Source organism: Octopus sinensis, linkage group LG4 (genome assembly GCF_006345805.1).
Source record: "Octopus sinensis linkage group LG4, ASM634580v1, whole genome shotgun sequence".
NCBI lineage: Eukaryota > Metazoa > Mollusca > Cephalopoda > Octopoda > Octopodidae > Octopus > Octopus sinensis.
The window spans coordinates 86,021,265-86,042,742 of NC_043000.1; the positions used below are offsets into that span (position 1 = coordinate 86,021,265).

General features: G+C 36.0%; 1 protein-coding gene across 5 annotated transcripts in view; it reads right to left on the reverse strand.

The window, feature by feature from the left end:
• LOC115210688 (thyroid receptor-interacting protein 11-like) overlaps positions 1-21,478 on the reverse strand; it is a 680,082-nt gene that overhangs the window by 119,390 nt on the left and 539,214 nt on the right. For all 5 annotated transcript variants that reach the window (XM_029779369.2, XM_036502228.1, XM_036502227.1 and 2 more), the window contains one exon: positions 3,313-3,429. In XM_029779369.2, the coding sequence (XP_029635229.1) occupies positions 3,313-3,429 (117 nt within the window). The remainder of the gene's footprint in view (positions 1-3,312; positions 3,430-21,478) is intronic.

Genomic DNA, 21,478 nt, shown 5'->3' on the forward strand with positions numbered 1-21,478 from the left:
ACACACAGCTGTTTTCCACAAATAAGTAAAAGTGATAAAGAGAATTTAATAATACTGAGAATAAAAGTCTAAGCAGCTATAACTGGATCTTCTGTGTGAAAAGGTTGTTTATTAAAGAGATGCCAAAAAGAAAAAAAAAAACTTTGACAAGAGTTATTGAGTGAAATAAAAGTGTTTCTAATGTGCATAATGAGTAAACGTAGTACTTTTTAAAATAAATTTCAGTAATAAGACTCTATAGTTGTAGAAGTAGTAGTAATAATAGAGGTTGCAAATTTTGGCACAAGGGTAGTAGTTTTGAGGATGGGGCTAAATCAGTTATATTGACACTAGTTTTCAACTGGTACTTATTTTATCGATCCTGAAAGAATTAAAAGCAAAGTTGACCTTGGTGGAATTTGAACTCAGAATGTAAAGACAGATGAACAACTGCTAAGCATTTTGCCTGGTGTGGTAACAATTCTGCCAGCTCGCTACCTTAACAGCAAAACAACAACAACAACAATAGTTTCAAATTTTGGCACAAGGCCAGCAATTTCAGGGCAGGGAATAAGTTGATTATATCGGCCTTATTGCTCAAATGGCACTTATTTTATTGGAAGCCCTCCCTCGCAAAAAAAAAAAAAAAAAATGAAGGATGAAAGACAGATTTGACCTCAGCAAAATATGAACACAGAATGTAAAGATATATATATTGATGATATCCTGGTGGATGAGAGCATAATGTTGGCAAAGGAGTAATAAGCCACTTGAAAGTGTTTTGGGCTAACTGCCAAACTGCCGGAGGCAATGGAAGGAGGAGATGCACTGGGACTCAAGCTACAGAGAGATAAGGCTGGTGCATTGGTGTTTTGGAGAGGAAATGAGACCCCAGAACTGGGCTCCAAGACAAGTAGGTGGGAACTGTTTTCTGTGTGTTGGAAGCTGCTGGGACACTACCCGATTGCAGGATGGCTCCAGATGGCATGCAGCTTCATCAAGAGGTGAGCTGAAGGAGTAAGGTGGAGTGATAATGTGGGCGAGAAGACAACTGCCATGATGCAAGAAGTCTTGGAGAGAGTGACTGTGGAGGACCCAGTAAAAAGAAACAGGTCTGTGCCCAAACTAAAGAATGGGATCATGTGGTGTGATACCAGCAGCATAGCAACAGGAGTTGTCCTGGAAATTGGAGGTGTTGTGGTGGAGGATGTGGCCTGGCTCAGGAAGAAGGATGAATGCAACAATATCAATGTGGCGGAGCTGGATGCCGTGTTGAAGGGGCTGAACCTGGCCCTGAGGTGGGGGCTGCATACCATTGAGGTCCGAACTGATTTGGCCACTGTACTTAGATGAGAGGGATCAGTGCTCACTGATGAGCGGAAGGTGCAAACCAAAGAGGGTGCAAAGATGCTGATAAAACTCCGTTTGGGAATTTTGGGTGAGCTAGCTGCTGAGTTTGACCTGAGGCTGAGCGTGGTTTTTGTGCTCTTCGAGAGGAATAGAGTGGACGTCCTGACCAGAATAAAGAAAGCCTGGTTGCAGGTGCCAGAGGATCTGGAGCAAGGAGTGGCTGCAGTGTGTCAACTGAGTGACTTAGAGCTGAGGAGATTGCATACCATGCATCATATGGGGGTGGACAGAACCCTGTCCTAGCCAGGAATGTTGACTCTGACATAACCAGATAGAGTGTGCAAAGAGTAGTTGGGAGCTGTGACAGGTGCCAGTCCATTGACCTTGCTCTGAGTGTGCATGAGGCAGGAAGCATTCCAGTGGAACACAACTGGAAATGACTGGCAGTGGACATGACATGCTACTGGCAGGGGATATAGCTCTTGATGGTCGACTGCTGACTGAGGCAGTTGGCCATATGGAGGCTGATGGAAATGGGGACCATGGAAGAAATCACAAGAATACTGAGTTATTCCTAGAACGAGGCCCCATGTATTTCACTAGGAGCTGCTGGGGGAAATGTTCTGCGGCATGTTCTCTGTTTCTTCAGGCCGGCATACTGGCCAAGTGGCAATGGGGTTGTGGAGAGGCATCCTCGCACCATCAAGACCATAGCAGAGAGGGTACACATCTTATCCATTCGAGGCTGTTTTTTGGTATAATATGTCACCAAGGTTGGGACAGGCTGAGGAGTCAGTGCCACAGAAGGCAATATTCAAGTACGAGTGGAGATATCCATGCACTGCATTGCCACAACCTGCAGAAGAGAAAGAGCATGCCTTTGTACAGGTCAGGGAAGAAGTCTGGGTTAAATCCCCAAATACGTGGTGCACATCACAATGGAGAAAAGGGGACAATAACCTTTGTAAATTTGAAGAACAATGTGTCCATAGATGGCATACCACGTCATGTTTTGGATGTGCACAGGATCATCACTGCAATGGAGGATGGAACCAACAGTAATGGACAAGAGGATGAAGCTGGCAGCAACATGCCAGGAACTGAAGTCAGTCCTGAAGTCCCATGGTGGTCGCAGAGGAAGCAGTGCCCTCCTCACTGGCTGGCTAATTATGAGACAAGTTAAAGCATGTGGCCAGGGTTGAAGAGAGAGTGTGGGCAGGCTGGTTGAATGATCTTCAGATTAGGGATGTGTGGTGTTATGAGCCAGGCTGTTTTGTAGGGAAGGATCAGAAGTGAGGGAGTATGCATGTCCTGTCGGAAGTGGGGTTTGTGGGTCCCACCAGAAAGGCTGTAGTGGGCATGCAGGGTCAGCGAGGCACAAGCAGTCAGTTGGTGGTGGACAGCACATGAGAGCAGATATGTTAGACGGTACGGTGGCAGATGGAGCACATAGATGTTGTGAGTGAACCTTCCAGATTGAAACAGAACATGTGGACTTTGTGAGTGACTCTTTCCATACTGACAGGTAAGACTACAGCAATTCTCTCTTTGCTTTTGTCTTTTTCCTCCTTCACATCACATTAAACAGATTGGTTAATGACAAATAGTAAAGAGCACAACTAAAACACAGTATTTAGCGTTGTCCCTCTTTCTTCTGATAAAATATCCTGTCAAGATTAACTTAAAGTTTTCTGTAATTTATAAAATCCTTTTCTTAAGTAAGTAAAGCTTTGTCTTAACACACTTTACAAGTTTCTTGAACATTTTTAATATGTTTATATATCAACAACCCAATCAATAACAAGACCAGTAATACTGCTAACAACGACGTCAATATCAATAACATACAATGTTTTGTAGCACATGCAGAAAATATAAGAATCTGAGTTGCTGATGGCAGTAACATTTGACTAGTAATAGACTTGAGAGGGTAAATAGGGTTTGCAAGAATTACAAAAAAAGTAAAAAAATAAATTTTCTTGCCTGTAAACTGCTAGTGATATCATCCAGTAGATCGCTCCCCTGAGACCCCTCTGAAGAATTTAGTCTTAGGGCTGATGGAGGGTGTGTTGATGATGTTAAACTCATATCACTTTCATACTGTGAAATGAACCATGAAATAAAAAAGAATAAACATCAAATGTTAAAATTTGTTAAAAGTTATCTTGTTGAACAAACTGAAACTTCAAACTTTCTTATAATAAAGTTTATAAAGTTACAAGAGCAATGGAAACATTAATGGACATAAATACTACACAGAGTTAAGTTTTATAATGATTCATTTGTACATCTTCAAGTATGTGTACATGTGTATGTGTGCATGCATATGTATGTGTGGTGAGTGTGTGAAATGTATATGGTATTATTAGTCTTAGTCAGAAAAAGATGCTTAAACTTTTGTTTGAAATGTAGTAACATATGTATAAAGATCGCAATTTGGAAATGGAAAACAGTTTAAACATGAGGGAAAACATGTAAAGCCAGTTTTTACACTAGTCTGTAATAGTTTGACAACAAACATATGTAACATATATAATCATTGAAATTATTTAACATTTTATAACAATAAACATATGGATAGGTAGATCCTTTTATACATAAAAGTAATAACAGAAAAGAATCCACTTCTTCAATTTTCAATGTTGAAGCACTACTGTTAAAAGTTCATCATACCTGCAGTTGATACATCCAATAAAATTTGAAAACAAAATATAATTGACTTAATATTTGAACAGTAAGCTGAAAAATAAATACAATATCTTTGAAATGATTTTTAAAATATCCAATATCCTAATATACTGGAATATTATAAAATGCACAAAATAGTTTCTCAAGAACAAAAAAAAAAAAAAATTGCTTCGACCTCAGAAAAGGTTAAGTTCTATTAGCAAGATAACAACAAGTACATCTTTCTCCAATCCTGCATCAATGATCGTCCAATGAAAACAATACATATATAACAGAGAACATTGTCCACACGTTACTGACTCTTATATGACCTCTAGTATTTTCAGATTTCTATTTTCAGCCAGATGAGATATAGGTTTCTTTCTTAATCTCGATTTCAACTGCCTACAAGTGGTAGCCATACTCTCTCTCTCTTTCTCTCTCTCTCTCTCTCTCTCTCCAGCGTATTGATTTCTTCCTCATTTCAATATAATTATCTCTTAATTCTGCATAAGGATGTAGTTAACAAAGTGAAATTTTAAGGTTTTCCCATTTATTTACAAGCTAGAAAGCTTGTTTGCAAGTAATCTAGGAAAAGCAGCCACTTGTAAAGAATTAACCAGTGACTAAGGAAATTTAATTTTAAGAGAAGATGATATGCCAGTTACTCTGGAATAATAAGATCAGGTTCACTTGTAGTTTGAGGCTAAATTTTAACTTTGATTAATACTCTTTGTTCAATCAGAATCTTGAATTATTTTTAACCATTCCATGGCTGTATTTTATAGCAACCTACAGTTGTTTTGGTTGTTTTTAACTGCTCTATATCCGTATTCTTTAGTAATTGGCATCTGTTTTGTTTTTTCTTTTTAATACACAAAGTCAGTTTTTTTTTCTCCAGGTAACTAAACTTTGAAAATATCTTCTTTCACTCTCTTTCTAAATGTAGATTAAATAAATATCTTAAATTTGTCTTTGAGCACCAATCATCTCTTTGCAAGATTCTTTTTGTGATAAAGATCATTAATAATTCATTACTTGTTATTAGGCATGCTCCACCTTTTTTCTGATGTATTTTTTCTACTTTATATCATTTATCCATGCTAATAAAGATGCTATGATTTGTGGCAGAATAATGTTTTCATAACTGGATGCTCTTCTTGCTACAAACAACTCTAGGTGTGAAGTCTGTTGTTTTGCCAGTTAGGCAAACTGAAGAAAGCAGAACTACAATGGTAATTGTTAAAATCTGTAAGTATAGGACATCCAGTTGAGTTTGATGATAAGCTCCTTGAGGCATTACCTGAAGAAAATCTTGCATTGTCAGTTGCAGAATTGGCAATAAATCTTAGTTCAAACCATACAATTGTTCATCGTCATCTTCATCAATTTGGAAAGGTTCCTAAACTTGGAAAATCGGTGCCTCATGAATTGTCCCAAAGCAACCACAAATCCCAAGTTAACATCTGCTCTTCTCTCCATTCTCACAAACTCATTTCACCCTTTTTGGATAGACTTGTGACTGGTGACGAAAAATAGATCTTCTATCGAAATGTTAAATATTGTAAACAATGGCTTGGTAAAAGGGAAAAAGCTCAACCACAACCAAGAAGGTAACTTCATGGGAAAAAGGTTCTCTCTATCTGGTGGTATTGCAAAGGAGTAATTCACTTTGAATTGTTACCACCTAATGCAACAATCAATGCTCAAGTCTACTGTCAGCAATTAGAGCGTTTGAACCAAGCTTTGAAGAAAAAAGACCTGCTTTAGTGAATTGAAAAGGAGTGATGTTTCATCAGGACAATGCGCAACTCCACACTGCAAAGATCATATCACAGAAGATCGAAGAGCTTGGTTGGGAAAAAATTCCTTATCTGCCTTATTCTCCCAACCTTGCTCCTTCAGACTACCATTTTTGTAGCTTACAGAATCATTTGGGGGACATAACTTTCGCAAGCCAGGGGAAGGTTGAAACTGACATTTCAGAGTTCTTTGCTTTGAAACCAAAGGAGTTTTACATTGATGGGATTAAAAAGCTTGTAAATAGATGGAAGGAAGTCATAGATAATCAGGGAAAAATAATACATTGATGATTAAATTTCAATTAAATATAACATTTGATCACTTGTTTTCTTTATTCAAAATTCAGACAGAACTTATGGGATGACCTGATATATATATATATATAATGTAAGATCCAGGGGTCAAGGTGTAGGAAGAAAGTTAGCTTCAAGCAATCTGTAGTAAATATATAAAAACAACTTTCAGGGACAATAGTGGTTTATTGAGACAGAAGGTTATGAATATTTTTCATATTGAAGTACGATAAACTGAAAAAAGTTCTTTTTATATTCCACAGTTGGCAACCAGGGGTTGCTGGGCATGCAAATAAGAATATGGGAGTTACAGAATGGAGTAAATAAGATCTGGGCTGCATATATTTCATAGTGAGCGGAACCTCAGAAATGGTAAATATCTAGGCAAACTGCGTTAACATGCACCTCCTTGTGGCAATGTAAACTTTCATTTAATCAAGATATCCTTGGCCTGAAGAGTAGTCTGTGGTATACACCTCACATGGATATTTACTACTTCTGAGGACCTGCTTGCTATGAAACATATGTAGCCTAGATCTTATTTACTTCATTCCATAACTCTTGTGTATATATGTGTGTGTACATATATATATATATATATATATTGATTTAAAGCCAGAAAATAATTGTATAACTCAGTAAATAACCTATTTTTGACGTTAAACCATGTCTAGTGCTTTTAAATGTGTTAAATATTGTACCAGAAAAGCAGAATGCTTTCTGCCTCTCACTCAGTTTTATATTCTCATCACAGTGTAAGGAATGTGTGTATGTATGAATGTGTATGTGTGTTACATCATTTTCAGAAGAGGAAGACTAAGGAAGAAAAGGACAAAAAAAGGCAATTTGAATTTTAACCATTGTCCATGAAAATAGTGACATATATATATGTATAGATGGATAAGCGTATATGTGTGTATACCTTAAGATTATACGTATATTTGTGAGTGTGTATAAGTATCTATATGATTGTGTGTGCTTGTATATATGTATAAGTAAGGTTATATTTGCATATATGTATCTAAGACATATCCATTCACCATTAGATAGTGGTAAGAGGGACAAATGCACACACACACACACACCAGCACATAAACACACATTCATATGTACATACACATGTACACACACACAGGCACGTCTACCCACTTACCTAAATACGCACATGCATACATAAGTACATGTGTACATACATACATATATATATATACATACATACATACATACATGCGTATAGGTATGCACATATGCATACGCACATACATGTACACACACGTACATATATACATACATACATACATACATACATACATACCTTTAAAAGCAACAGACATGGTTTAACATCAAAAACTTTACGTTAGTTACTGAGTTATACAATGATTTAAATCAATATTTTTCAAATGGATTAGGAATCATTTACTGTTGGGATTTACTAATTAATTTTTATAGCTTTTGTCATCGGTCTATCCAAACTGAATAAGAACTAGCAATTTGGGTATGCCAGGGATGTACCATGATTGGCATGATCCTGAAGTATGTATACTGTTAGTTCAGAGCAGATACAGTAGATGAGACAGAGTGAAGAAATATTGTGTCTATGGTCTCATACTTGAAGTGAGTCTTTGTTACTGTTGTCTAGCTCCAGGGCAGGCTCATGTTCAAAGATGATCCAGCCATGACTACCCAACTTTTTATGGATACAGTGCACCCAAGGCCACATTACTCAATGCAATATTTTTCTTCTAAAGATGGCTGAGTTTGCTTTTAGGGAAATTTGGCTGCTATTTTTAGCTAGTAGAAGGACTATCTTGAGTAGTAATTCCTGTTTTACTCAAATGGGCCCTCATAGCCATTCAATATTCAAAAAAATTCAATAACATTTTTATAATTAAATATTACTAGAAATTTTGTAAAAAAATTTTTTAAATGTCTTGTCCAACCCATGCTAGCATGGAAAGCAGACGCTAAACGATGGTGATGATGATGATGATGTCTTGTACATTGGAGAAGTATAACCAATTTATTGCTCATAAACTTCAGCAAAATCTCATGTTGACCCCCAAAGGTCATATGGAGCCCAGTTGAAGGCTACTGGTCTAGAGGCCCCAGTAAATTGCCAGATGCCTCTTTTGCATATTGTACAGAATGTTTTAGTGTGTGGAGTAGCAGCAACAATACTCTCATATGATGTGTACTTGGAAAGAGAGAGAGAAAGAGAGAGAGAGGGGGGGGAGGGAGGGGGGGAGAATTGTTCCGAGTGTCTTTTCTGTGTTTTCTGGTCTTGAAGAGTAATGTTATAGAAATGGGATCACCATGAAAGATCATCTGAAATTATGAGACCAAGTATTTGTAGAGAATTTAATGGCTTATCTTGTGTTGTTGGTAATGTGGTGGAATTGTTTCTTTGATGTATTTTAGTTCTGTTGAAAGTAACTACTGGAAGATATGATATGTTTATTGAGGTAGTGAAAGTCTTGTATGTAGTGTCTAGGCTGGATTGTATAATGGGATGTGCAGTGTGGTGTTGGAAGTCTTAACAGGAAGGTCGGTAATATTTCAAAAGAAATATGAGGGTGGTACACCAGAGCTGACAGAATGTAGGACAAAGTGAATTCTTTCCAGAATTCAGATACAAGAGATGGAGAGACAGCATAAGATGCCATTGGAAAGCAACTTTGTTAGAAAATCCTTATACTGGATATAGTTGAAGTATAAACAGTTGTCAAGGAAAATAAGATTGTTTGGGCTAAAATTCTCAAAAGCAAGAGATTTAGGAAACCAAATATCTGGTATATATGGCTCCATGAGAACTATATTGATAGTTGTTAAGGAGGGAAAACTACTCAAAGAGATAAAAGGAAGTTCATGACTATGTATATTAGTTTTGAAATGTGGGTGATGGACCAATAGTTGTCAGGGTTAGAAAGATTGCTTCATTTTGAGGATTAAATGTGTCTTCCAATAGTTTGAGACAAATGAAGGAAATCAAAGTTTATTGAGGATTGAAATTGTGTTAGGGACACATTGTTTGATGTGGGTGGGGATAAAACATAGTGAAAAGTGTTATTTCAACTATGAAATTAAAATGACAATGAATTTTATCTGACAAAACCGCATATACACCCATTTATTTTAAACATAATCACTAATGGGATAGTAGATGAGTGTTTTACTTTAAAAAGTTTAGAGGTGTGAAGTCATGGGGCTGAAACAGAACATTGCTCATACCTGGAAGAAATTTTAACTGATCCAATTAACTAATACTTTAGCATTCAGATTACTCTGTCAAATGTAATGCTTATTTATTCACACTGTTTTGAATTCATCCTGCATTATCTTGTTGCCTTGAGATTTCAATTATGTGACTGTTTATTTTTGTAGGGTAGGTGTGAGAGGCTGGATCAGGCCAGTTTGAACATAAAACAGGTAAATATTTTGGTCAAATATGATCAGTTTAAATGTTAAAGGGTTAAGGAATTTATCTATTTAATATGGATAATCTTTGTTAATCTCACAGAGTATTTAATGAGGAATTGACATTTTGTCAGTTGTCCTGACCAAGAATGTTTGAATGATAATTTTTGTTCCAGAGTGAAACTTTTCACCACTTACTTCTCTCAAGATTTGTTTTTAATTTGTCAATATACAGTTTGTTGTCATATTTCAGAGATGTGTGGCACAGATATATCTCCCCTACTAATGGTAAACTTCTGTTTTAGTGCTTATTATGTATATTTAATTCATGAAGGCTTGAGATAAATCTACAAGTATTACATTGTTAGTGGAGGTTTACAAATCAAACCCAAATATTTTGTTGAAAAAATTTTCTTAATAAAAATATAATTTTAGAAATACTTTTTGACAGAAATAATAAAATTTTCTAAAAGTTCCATTCAGGATTGCATCAGATGGTAAATATCTTAGATTTCATGATTAGCTATTTACTTTTCTATTTGATAGAAATGATGTTGAAAAAATATATTTCATGATAAATAAACACTCAGTATCTTTCATCACAACTTCAACATACATTTTCCCTTGTTAAGCAAAAAAAAAAAAAAAATCAAAAGCCGGTTATAGAGATAAAGTATCATACATCGACCCAGCACATTCTAAACCAATATTTACTTCTCAAGATAAGAAAAATAATAGCAATAGAAATAATAAGAATAATGATTTGAGTTCTAATAACGTCGGCACCCCTGTTCATAAGAGAAATCATTTACGGACCAAGGGAGGCAATAAACACCCAGCCCCAAATTTCCAGCACAAAAATTTTCCCCTTACTGTCACAAATAGCGATAGGAACAATTCTAAGTCCACAAAAAACTATATTTGGTTTGTTATACCTTTCGGAAAACAAATCAAATCAAACCTTCCCTTACAGTTCCGAGAAGCCATGGCTAGGAACTTTCCCAGGTATCATCTCTCTCTATAACACGCAGTTTGTCTACTCTACCCTCACTCTGACATTTCAACGATCTGATGAATCACACTAGCAATGTCATAATTCAAAACTAACGCAGCGAAAATTTGAAAAATTCCCCCAGTTCTGAAAAAAATCGATAAATTCGACATGGGGTCGAGAATCAGAAACCCAAACCACAGGGGACGCAACTCCACCTTTTTTACTCTCAAAAAATTTACCATAATTTTTTTTCCATTTTTTTGCTATTTTTTGGCTATAACTCTCTAAAAATGCTTTATAGTTATTTCCATTACAAACCTGAGCAACGCCGGGCGACACTAATAGTTCTATTATAAATGCATTCTCTAACACTAGAAACCTTTCGCAAATTATTGCTTCCCATAATAACAAGCTGCTAAACAAAGATTCTTCACCCGAGCTTTCCAACACTATTCTTATCAACTCCAACCAAACATTCAATAATAGTAATAGAAATAGTATTGATAGTAGCAGCATTCGTAGCAGCGTTAGTATTAGCAATGATAATATTAATAATAGCATTAGTCGGGTTAATAACAAAGGTAGTGTTGATGGTAACAACAACAACATTTCTAATGTCAGGGATATTGCCGGTCATAATACAATTAATAATAATAATAATAAAAGAAATAGTGTAGTGGTTAACGCAAGCAATAATATAAACAGCAATCATAACAATAAAAACTCTGTCTTGATCTCGGAGGAAAACCCTAATAGATTAAAATTCTTGTCCAGTAATTCCAAAATTAAAAATTCCATTTACCAGTGTAAAATTTCTTCTGGTACCGATGTATTCTTCTATATTGGTGTGTCAACTTCAAAATTGTCCAAGAGAATTTCCAACCATTATTCAACTTTCCATGATAGGAGAAAACAACAAAGTACAGGACTAAGTAAATTGGTTTGGTGTCTTAAGGACAACAATATAACTTTCAAGTTGGATTGGTCCATATTGTCTGTTTCCTTTCCTTTTGATAAGGGCAGAAAATATTGTGGCATTTGTAATTCTGAACTCTTCTATATACTTTTCGCCAAGGTTCCCTTGGTAAACACACTTATAAAAAAATCGTATAAGTGCAAGCATTGGCAAAAACACACTTACCACTCATATAAATCATAAATAATATAGATAAACTCTTTGGTTTTAATAATTAGTTTCACGTATACACCACTACCATAGACAAATTCTTTTTTTCTACCCCGTTACATGGAACATTAATACTATATACCATTGACGTATGTTTATATCTATCTCTTTCCCTCTCCCCTTCTCTCTCTTTCTCTCTCTCTCTATCATACGCACAATCAAACACACAGACACAAATTTGTCACATCACTACTGGAGGTATTTGACAATTGTCCCCCCACACACACACATAGACACGAATGAAGTCATATACACACACTCATACACACACATAAACACTCACACTCATTAACAAAAGCAAATACCCGCACATCCCCATTAATACAGCATACTTTCGGTTCCCTTCCTACTTTTAGTACTTCCTCCTTCCAACCAATTTTGACGTCATTGCTTATAACGGATTATTTAAAAAAAAACAATCATTATCACTCTCGACACAATGTAGGCAGTCATCAAAAAGTTTTTGTTCGTCTTGAGACTGATAGAGGTTCCTTGTCTTTCCTGAGGAGAAGACGGCATAATGCACCTTTTATTCCTTCAGAATTAAGAGTATGCAGTCTTCGAAACATGTGTCGAGAGTAAAGGAATTTTGTTAAAATATTCGTTTGACTCCATTCTTTCATTTATTCATATTAAAAAAAACACACAAATTTACACACAAGAACACGGTGTTCCTACCCTTGATATGTAGCTTCAACCGTGTTTTCTGATGTGAATTTGCTACCCAGGTATCGGTTAACCGAATTTTCCATATTAGGATAATTCATTCACCTACTTATATATATATATATATATATATAAATAGATAGGGATAAAGTATCTAGGTGAGTATCATTTGAGTACTCAATTATTATCCAGATTGTGGCTAACTGTATCAAGCTGTAAGGAGCATCTAGGATTACTTAAGGATAAGCAATCCTAATGTAAATTCTGAGTTCATTTTGCAGGATTATAAATATTTTACCAAGTGTATATATCCAAGACAATTACAGTGAATACGGAGATTAGTACATCTGCATATTTTTTATTTCTACAGTCATTTGTACAACATATTTGATTTAAATGTGCCTGATACATGTTTCTGCTGTAAAGACATTTTGAAATTGCATTTGTATCCTCTTACTTTTGACTGGTTATTAGTCTATGCAACTTTATTTAAGGTTCATCCACTGATATGGTTTGAAGCGAAGTGTATGTAGTTTTAGCTAGTATTATATTTGGTAGGTGACTCTATAAGAGATACTGTCTTAGGAGGAAGACCACAGTTAATTAGGCTTTCAATGATATATCTACTTTAAGTATGAATACTATTGGGAATATGGATTTCAGTACAACCTGTTGCATGATTGAGCTGTCAATAACAAAACTGGTACCCCCACTAGGCTTGCCTGGTGAGGAGGGTTGCTAGAAACCGAACAGGACTAAAAACAAGACTTGTCAAAAGGACAGATGAACCTAGTGAAGATTTAATAACTAACTAGCAATAGCAAGGGTCCTCAAAAATTCTGGGTTTGTGTCTGGCATGCTGGAAGACCACTGGGAATGAGGTACTCCTCAGCTTTTGTTAAAGCATTTCTATATACAACCAGATATGCAGGGAGTAGTATTGAACATTTTGGGTACCTTTTGTTTGCACTTGAAATCATGGCACGCCTACATTCCTAAGCCTGTGACCCATATTGGTAATGGATATCTTGCCCTGGCTTTTTTCTGGATCATGTTAGTAGGGTGCAGAGAGTCTGTGAGGTGTTCTGCAAGCCTTATTGGGCCTAAAAGTTTAGGTTGTGCAAGTGTCTCAAATGCAAACCCAGCTGAAGCCGACTACAGGTGCAATAACCTCGTGCATGGTCATTGCATGGTCATTTTGCATGGGCAGTGGTCAGTGATGGTCTTCCTTGGTCACAAGTGGACAGCCATCATCATCATCATCATCATCTTATGTGTATGTGTGTGTGTATGTGTGTGTAAATACCGAGCATAATATCAATTAATGAATGACAAAAGAACAGGAGTGTCATAATCACTTTCATTAGCTTACAACTGTTTCTGCTGTAAGTATCATTGTACTCAGAGTCGAGTGTTCATGCAACATTTTATGGCTTCTTTGGAGCCATTTATATGAAATAAACATTTGTTGTGGAACCATTGTGATTACATGACTCCTGTTCTTTTCTCATTCATTAATTGATATTATGCTCTGTACTCACCTGACACTTTATTCTAAAGTATAAGTATAATGAGGTATAACAAGTGGTATTTAATATTTCTATACCTAAGTGAAATCATAATATATATCATCCAGTCAGGCTGATTGCCCTGGTCAGCCTGACTACCTCTCTCCATCTCTCCTGATCTTACATTAGTGTTTTTAGGTCTTCAACTTGGCATCCAACATCTTCTGCAAGCTGTTGTATATATGTCTTCCATGGTCTTCTAGCAGCTGTGGTACATTGATTTGTTATTCACAGCAACACTTTACCCACAAGTTCTTCTTTACTTCTCCACCAGGGGCCAGCAAACCTCAATCTCCGCTCTTGGATGGTTGATGAGAAAGTTGGCACATTCCCATATAACCGTTGTTTTGTTGGGTGCTCCCTCCAAGAGATGTTGAGCACCACACGTAACATTCTGGTGTAGGTACCATCCAGCATGCACCTGAGTCTCTTGATGGTCCAAGTTGGAGATCCATATACAAGCACAATTTCAACAACTGCTCTGAAGAACTGTCTCTTCAATTTATCTGGTAGGATTGACTTCCATATTGTTCTAAGACTATCTATAGCTGCCCATGCCTTAACAACATGAGATTTGATATCTTTTTCAGTGGACACGATATTGCTGCCTAGGTAAGCAAACTCGTTGATATTTTCCAAGGGCTTCTGTTTGATGGTCCTGATTTCACCTACTGTGTTCAGGGTGGTAAACTCCGTCTTCTTTTCGTTCACATATAGTCCTATGTTAGTGGCAGCATTTTCCAGGAGATGGAGTAAATGTTCAGTATCTTTTGTGTTATCTGCGAAGAGCACTCTGTCATCAGTGTAATATTTATATTTATGCTTATGTTTGTATCTACATGACAGTTGAGATCAGATGCTTTATAATGTTTATATATAGGCATTTATGTGTGTATGCATGCATGACTGTATGTCTGTATGCATAAATATATGAATGTAATTTTGTTTTTATAATTTTTGTTAGCTTTATATATACACACACACACACACCACACACACACACACACACACACACACATATCTATGTATATATGTAGATATTATTTGTGCAAATGTATTACATTTACAATAATGAAAAGTGAAAATGATTGGTGAATGTTATATAGGTTGGAAATAGTTATAATGTCTGGATTTTCATGTATTTTCTATTTCATGTTGTCTTTCACTATTGCAACATTGGCAGCAGTTTTTAATGTTGGAAAACCTAACTGATTCCTACAAAAAGGTCAATGAAAACATTATAATGTGTCTGATCTCAACTGTCAAGTACCTAAAAATATAAAAACAAAACGCAAGAGAGAGAGGATGATACATCTGTGGTCTGATCAATAAGTATCCGGACTGCTGCCATAGTAACGAAGCTAAAGCACGCAGAGTAAAGTCACTTGGCACACTTTGATCTTGAACTCTGCTGTGCATGTGCACTAAGTTTTAACATTCTAGCTCACTTCCGCTGGTTACAGCAGTGCTTGGAAGGAAGGTGTGTAGCATGTGATCGTCACATTAACCATGACAGAGAAAGTTGAGCAGAGAATCTGCATCAAATTTCGCCAAAAGATTGGCAATACCTGCTCAGTGGCCTATGCAAAGTTTTCAACAAGTTTTCATTGATCTCAACACAATCACGGAGATTTTGTGCAACTGAAACCCAAGTGTCTTTTTGGTTAGCTGAAGGCAGTTTTGGTACAAACTTGGCAGATACATGTCTTATACCCAAATCTTCAGTGATAATGAACTGAACTGAACTGTTATTAATCTGCACATCCTCTGATAAGTCATGGATGGTGATTCGATGATTTCCCCTCACAGCTACATACACATCTGCGATGTTTTTCTCAGTTTTGCTGGTTGCAGATCTCCCAGAACATTTGTCAATATCAACATTTTTTCAGAACCACTTGTACACTTGTGAGTGGCTCATACATTCCTGTCCATACACTTTCTGCAACCTTGTGTAGGCCTCTAAGCAGGCATCTCCATGACAACTTTCTCTGCCATGGTCAATAATGTGATGATCATATGCTACACACCTCTTTACCAAGCACTGCTGTAAACAGCTGGAGTGAGCTAGAATATTAAAACTTAGTGTGCATGCATTGCAGAGTTCAAGGTCAATCTGTGTCGAGTGGCTTCACTCTGCATGCTTTAGCTTCATTACTATGGCAACAGTCCGGATACTTATAGATCAGACCTCATACATATATATGCTTTCGGTGCAAGTCTGTTGTTAAGGAAACCAAAGAGAAATAGGGTAATAATGAAATAAAAGTCATTTGTGGCAAAGGAAATGAATAAGATGTACGGAACAAAATATTGAAATCAAAGACAGGAAGAAAAGGGGTAAGGTATAAAAGGCTAGAATATAAAGGAGCAGAAATAACTTGAACATGGAGAGGGTGAAGAAGGAAATACAAAGGTGGGAAAATGAAAAGAATAAGCAGGAGTTGCAGCAGTAGCAGAATTATTAAAATAAATAAGATTAAAGTGACAACTTAGACTTAAAACAGCAAAGGTTGAATATGGTACAATAAAAACGAAAGGCAAAATAACATCTTGACTCCTTACAATTAGAGTCCACATTGAGTTTTTTGATAGAAAAAGAAAAAAAGAAGAGAAAAAGAATTTATTGCTTCAGTTAGAGTATTTTACTAGTCATCTGATCATATCTTTGAAAATCACACACTTGATAGAATAGAGTTGATAAGAGTTCAATGGATTGGTATTACTCTTCTAGTAATATATTTTGGTTTTAGAATGTATATTGTGATTCCAGCTTTGATGCTAGTAACACCTAAATAATCATATGTAAAACATAATGGATTAGTGGATACTTAAGAAGAAATAAATTAGATTATGTAAATTCTGTAATTTCCAAAGAAATAATTCTCTTTCCTTTTAGATGGTAAATGCTGATTCAATAATTCTTATGTTCTTGGGGCTTAAGAGAAACATTGGTGCCACGAGGAAGGCTTAATGCCATGAGGGACCCCCCCGCCCCCAAAAAACTGCTCCTCTTTCCCAAACCATCTAGCACATAGTTCTATAGAATTTCAATTGAATTGTCAGTGCTGTCATTGCAGCTGCCATCATTCATGTGTCCTTGACCATGACCACCACACCTCCATAAGCATTATGATCAAGATTATCTGTTGTATGTACAAGTATTATATACTGGTCATGGGTTGAATGGCTCTGTTATACAGAAAAATTCTATGCATCTTCATCCCCTAAAACTCACAACGTTTGCACTGCTTCTATTTACAAGAATTTTTTAATAATTTAATCATTTTTACCTCAAGATTCAGTTGTACAATACAAATGTGAGATCTATTTTCAAGCAGTAGTTACATTTCAGGCAACTGCATCCAACACTCTCAAAATACCTGGAACATATTATTGCTAAGTAAAATGATGTAAAATTGAGGAATCTGTACAGAAACAGAATTAATTGCGTGTAACACAAAAGATATAGGAAATCTTATACTTTCCTCCCTCAATTATTTTGAATCTACAGAACAACTATGACATTTTAATTTTTATAGAATATATTCTTATCCTCCAATGATTTTAATTTTAAAGTACAATGTCAGAGTAAAACAAACTTTAGACTCAATTGTCACAGTTAACATTATTTTTCTTATTATTATTAAAATCTCTACACATCTTATATAAAATATCTAATGGAATCAATAATGCATCTCAAATAAGAAATCAGTTCAGTATTTTTAGAGCATCACTAGTTCTTATAGGCTGGCTAGAGTAATTATTATCATTTCAACTTAATGAAGGCCCATGTTTTCTGAAGAAATATGTTTTTGATAACTGGATTCTCTAGTTTATGTACTCCCACTTTTTTTTCCTTTATGAAAAGTTTCATTCACTTTTTAGTAAATAATTTTGTATTAATGAAAATTAAGTAGGAACTGGACCAAAGAGAAGAATGATCAAGAATCACATCAATTTTAATCAATTTGAAATAGAAAAAACTACCAACCAAATTTTTAATTTGAAGTCATAAATATATATATACAGGGGTTGGACAAAATAATGGAAACATCTGGCATCATATCATCATAATTTTGAAATATCTATAAAACCGTCAAAAGTTTGTTTATTTTTATGTTTATTGATTTATTATTAGTGTTGTTTAATATTTTTTGCTAAATTTGCAGTTTCTTTTCAGATATCATCAGAAAAAGGTAATTAAAATTCATTGGACTTTCAAAGAGGTTAAATTGTTGGTGCTTGTATGGCAGCTGCACAAAGCTGGATTTCATGGGAGGGCTGCAATCAGAAAACCACTACTTTCAAAAACAAATGTTGCAAAGTATTTAGAGTGGAGTAAAAACCTAGAGAATTGGTGCCTAGAGAAATGGAAGAATGTTATTTTCTCGGACAAGTTATCCTTTACTTTATTTCCGACCACCAGCCAAGTATACGTGTGGAGACAGCCAAAAGAAGCATTTGACCCAGACTGCCTTCGTCCAACTGTTAAACATGGAGGAGGATCTGTGATGATCTAGTGGGCTATATCTTGGAAATCTGCTGGCCCAATTAATTTGTTCCCTACATATGTTTCACCACTGTGGTTAATTGCAACTTCTGCATTGGATGCTCCAAGGGCTATGGGATGCTGAACCATAATAGATCATCTAGGGACCACTTAATTGCATTATGTTACAGAGATCAAATGTTTAATTATCTCTGTATCATAATGCAATAAAGTGTTCCCTTATTATGTGAAGGTGCATGGCTTAGTGGTTAGGGCATTTGGCTCACAATTGTAAGGTTGTGTCCTTCAGCAAGATACTTTATTTCACATTGCTCCAGTCCACTTGGCTTGCAAAAATGAGTAGTACCTGTATTTTACAGGGCCAGCCTTGTCACACTCTGTGTCATGCGGAATCTCCCTGAGAACTACATTAAGGGTACACGAATCTGTGAAGCACTCAGCCACTTACACAATAATTTCACGAGCAAGCTGTTCCATTGATTGTATCAGCTGGGACCCTTATCATTGTAACCGATGGAGTGCTCTTTTTTTTAAAAAAAAATATATATACAGGGTATTATGGGTGAATTGTCACTATTTCATATTTTTAATTTTGTGCATTGTTTGTTTTTGATTTTGTCAACTACACAGTATAGTGGGGGCAGTTGGGCACCATGACACACTTCACTCTGCCAGAAATTTGGAAATGACATGCTATACTGCTTGGTATTCATGCTGGAAGCTCCAATAAGAACAGATGGTGAACACATAGAACAACTGTGGCTTGATGTGTCCCCAAAACATGTACCAAAAGTGACAAAAATCAAACATTCGGTTAACATCATGCTGTTTGGAGTGATCACTGGTGATGGTGATGTTATTCCTCCATTCATCTTCCCACATGGCCTCAGACTCAACATGGCGGCCTGCATCAAGTGCCTGGAGGAAGTAGTGCTGCCCTGAAACAAGAGGGTGGCTGCTGGAAGACCCTGTGTCTAGTAAAAGGACTCTGCACCATGCCTGACAAGCAAGAAAACCCAATCATGGCTGTTACTCTTTTACTTGTGACTATGGCCATGCTGGAGCACCACCTTTAGTTGAGCAAATCGACCCCAGGACTTATTCTTTGTAAGCCTAGTGCTTATTCTGTCAGTCTCTTTTGCTGAACTGCTAAGTTACGGGGATGTAAACACACCAGCATCAGTTGTCAAGCAATGTTGGGGGGACAGACACAGACACGCAAACACATACATACATATATACATATATACGACAGGCTTCTTTCAGTTTCTGTCTGCCAAATCCACTCACAAGGCTTTGATTGGCCCGGGGCTATAGTTGAAGACACTTGCCCAAGGTGCCATGCAGTGGGACTGAATCTGGAACCATGTGGTTGGTAAGCAAGCTACTTACCATACAGCCACTCCTACGCATATATATTATATATATATATATAATAAGAATAAAGAGCATGAAGACTTGTACATCCACAAAATTTATTTTATAGTTATGTACAGTACATTATAATGACCTACATGTATTTCCACTGCAACGACTACTCACTGTTGCAAATGCAATCTTGCAATATTGTTGGTGCAACTTTATCAGGGTCTGTTCATTTGGTCATCCTCAAAGTGAAATGATTGAAATAGATAGTGTTCTGTGGGCGTGTTGTTATTTATAGATATGCGCTGTTGACCTCAACTTCACCCCAATTACTGCTCAAAGTTATGGATTGGTCTTAAAATAGGTTAAGGTGAAAATTATTGCTTTCATAAAGCTCTTAGTTTGTTTTAATGGTTGTGTGTGCAATGTTTTTGATTTTGAGTGTAGTGTTTGTATTGAAGGGTTAATTTTTTGGTTGGGCTGCTCATGATTTGTGTTGTTCATTGGGTAGAATATTTGTTTATTTATTAATGATGGTTATTAAATATTTTTATGTTTAGGTTATATTATTCTATTTGTTATATCAAACACAATTGTTGCTGGGGCATTGGTTATCTAGAATTATCTCTACATCTTTTAAAGGTCCAACCATATTTTTTATAGCCATCTTAAAGTTTGTTTGTGTCTTGTATTAATTAATGTGTGTTTTGATGTAAATATTTGGTAAAGTTCCTTTATGCATAAGTCACATCTATCTCCCCCTACTCAATACGGCTTGGCAGTGCTAATTAGTTTCCAATCGATAGACTAGCTATTGTTTCTGTCTTTAATTGACCAAATTAGTTTAATTAGGCTTGTACTATATATATATATATATTATTGGCCTGCTCACTTAGCCAGCAGGGTGGCGTCATTTGACGGCTAAAACAATGCGAAGCGCATTGTGACCAGTGATGTGTAGCAACATCTGATAGCCTGGTCGGTAACAGTATCCTATATATATATGTTATATAATATATTATATACACACACATATATGTGTGTGTGTGTGTGTTTATATATATATATATAGCTGACCCTGTGCCGCCAAAAATGACGGTTAATTTTAGTATTTTATATATAGATAAGGTATAAAATAAGGTACATAATAATCACACATACAAACATTCACATATTTCCCTTGTACATGCACACACATATACTCAGAGTTGAAATGCTGCTTGATTTTCCTTTTCAGTGTTGAATGTTCACCATCCCATTTCCATTGCACCCACCCACACACACACACACACACATACACACAAACATTCGCATACTTCCCTTTAACATACACACACATATACTCACACAGAGTTAACACACTGATTTATTATTCACCCCTTCCTTCGATATTCATCTATCACTCCTTCCTTTCTCATTCATATGTTGTGACAGAGAGAAATACAAGATACACAACGTGCTTTTTGCCATCTTTCTCTGTTGTTATTATTTTCCCTTTCTCTCAGTCAGGGCTATTACTCTCACTACATCTCCTTCACTGAATTACTATTTTCTGTCCTCTTCCTTCACTTATACTAATCTTTCTTTTACTCCATCCCACACCTACTCTGTGAATTTGGACAAATATATAAATATATATATATATATATATATACACAAATATATAAAAATGCTACGCTC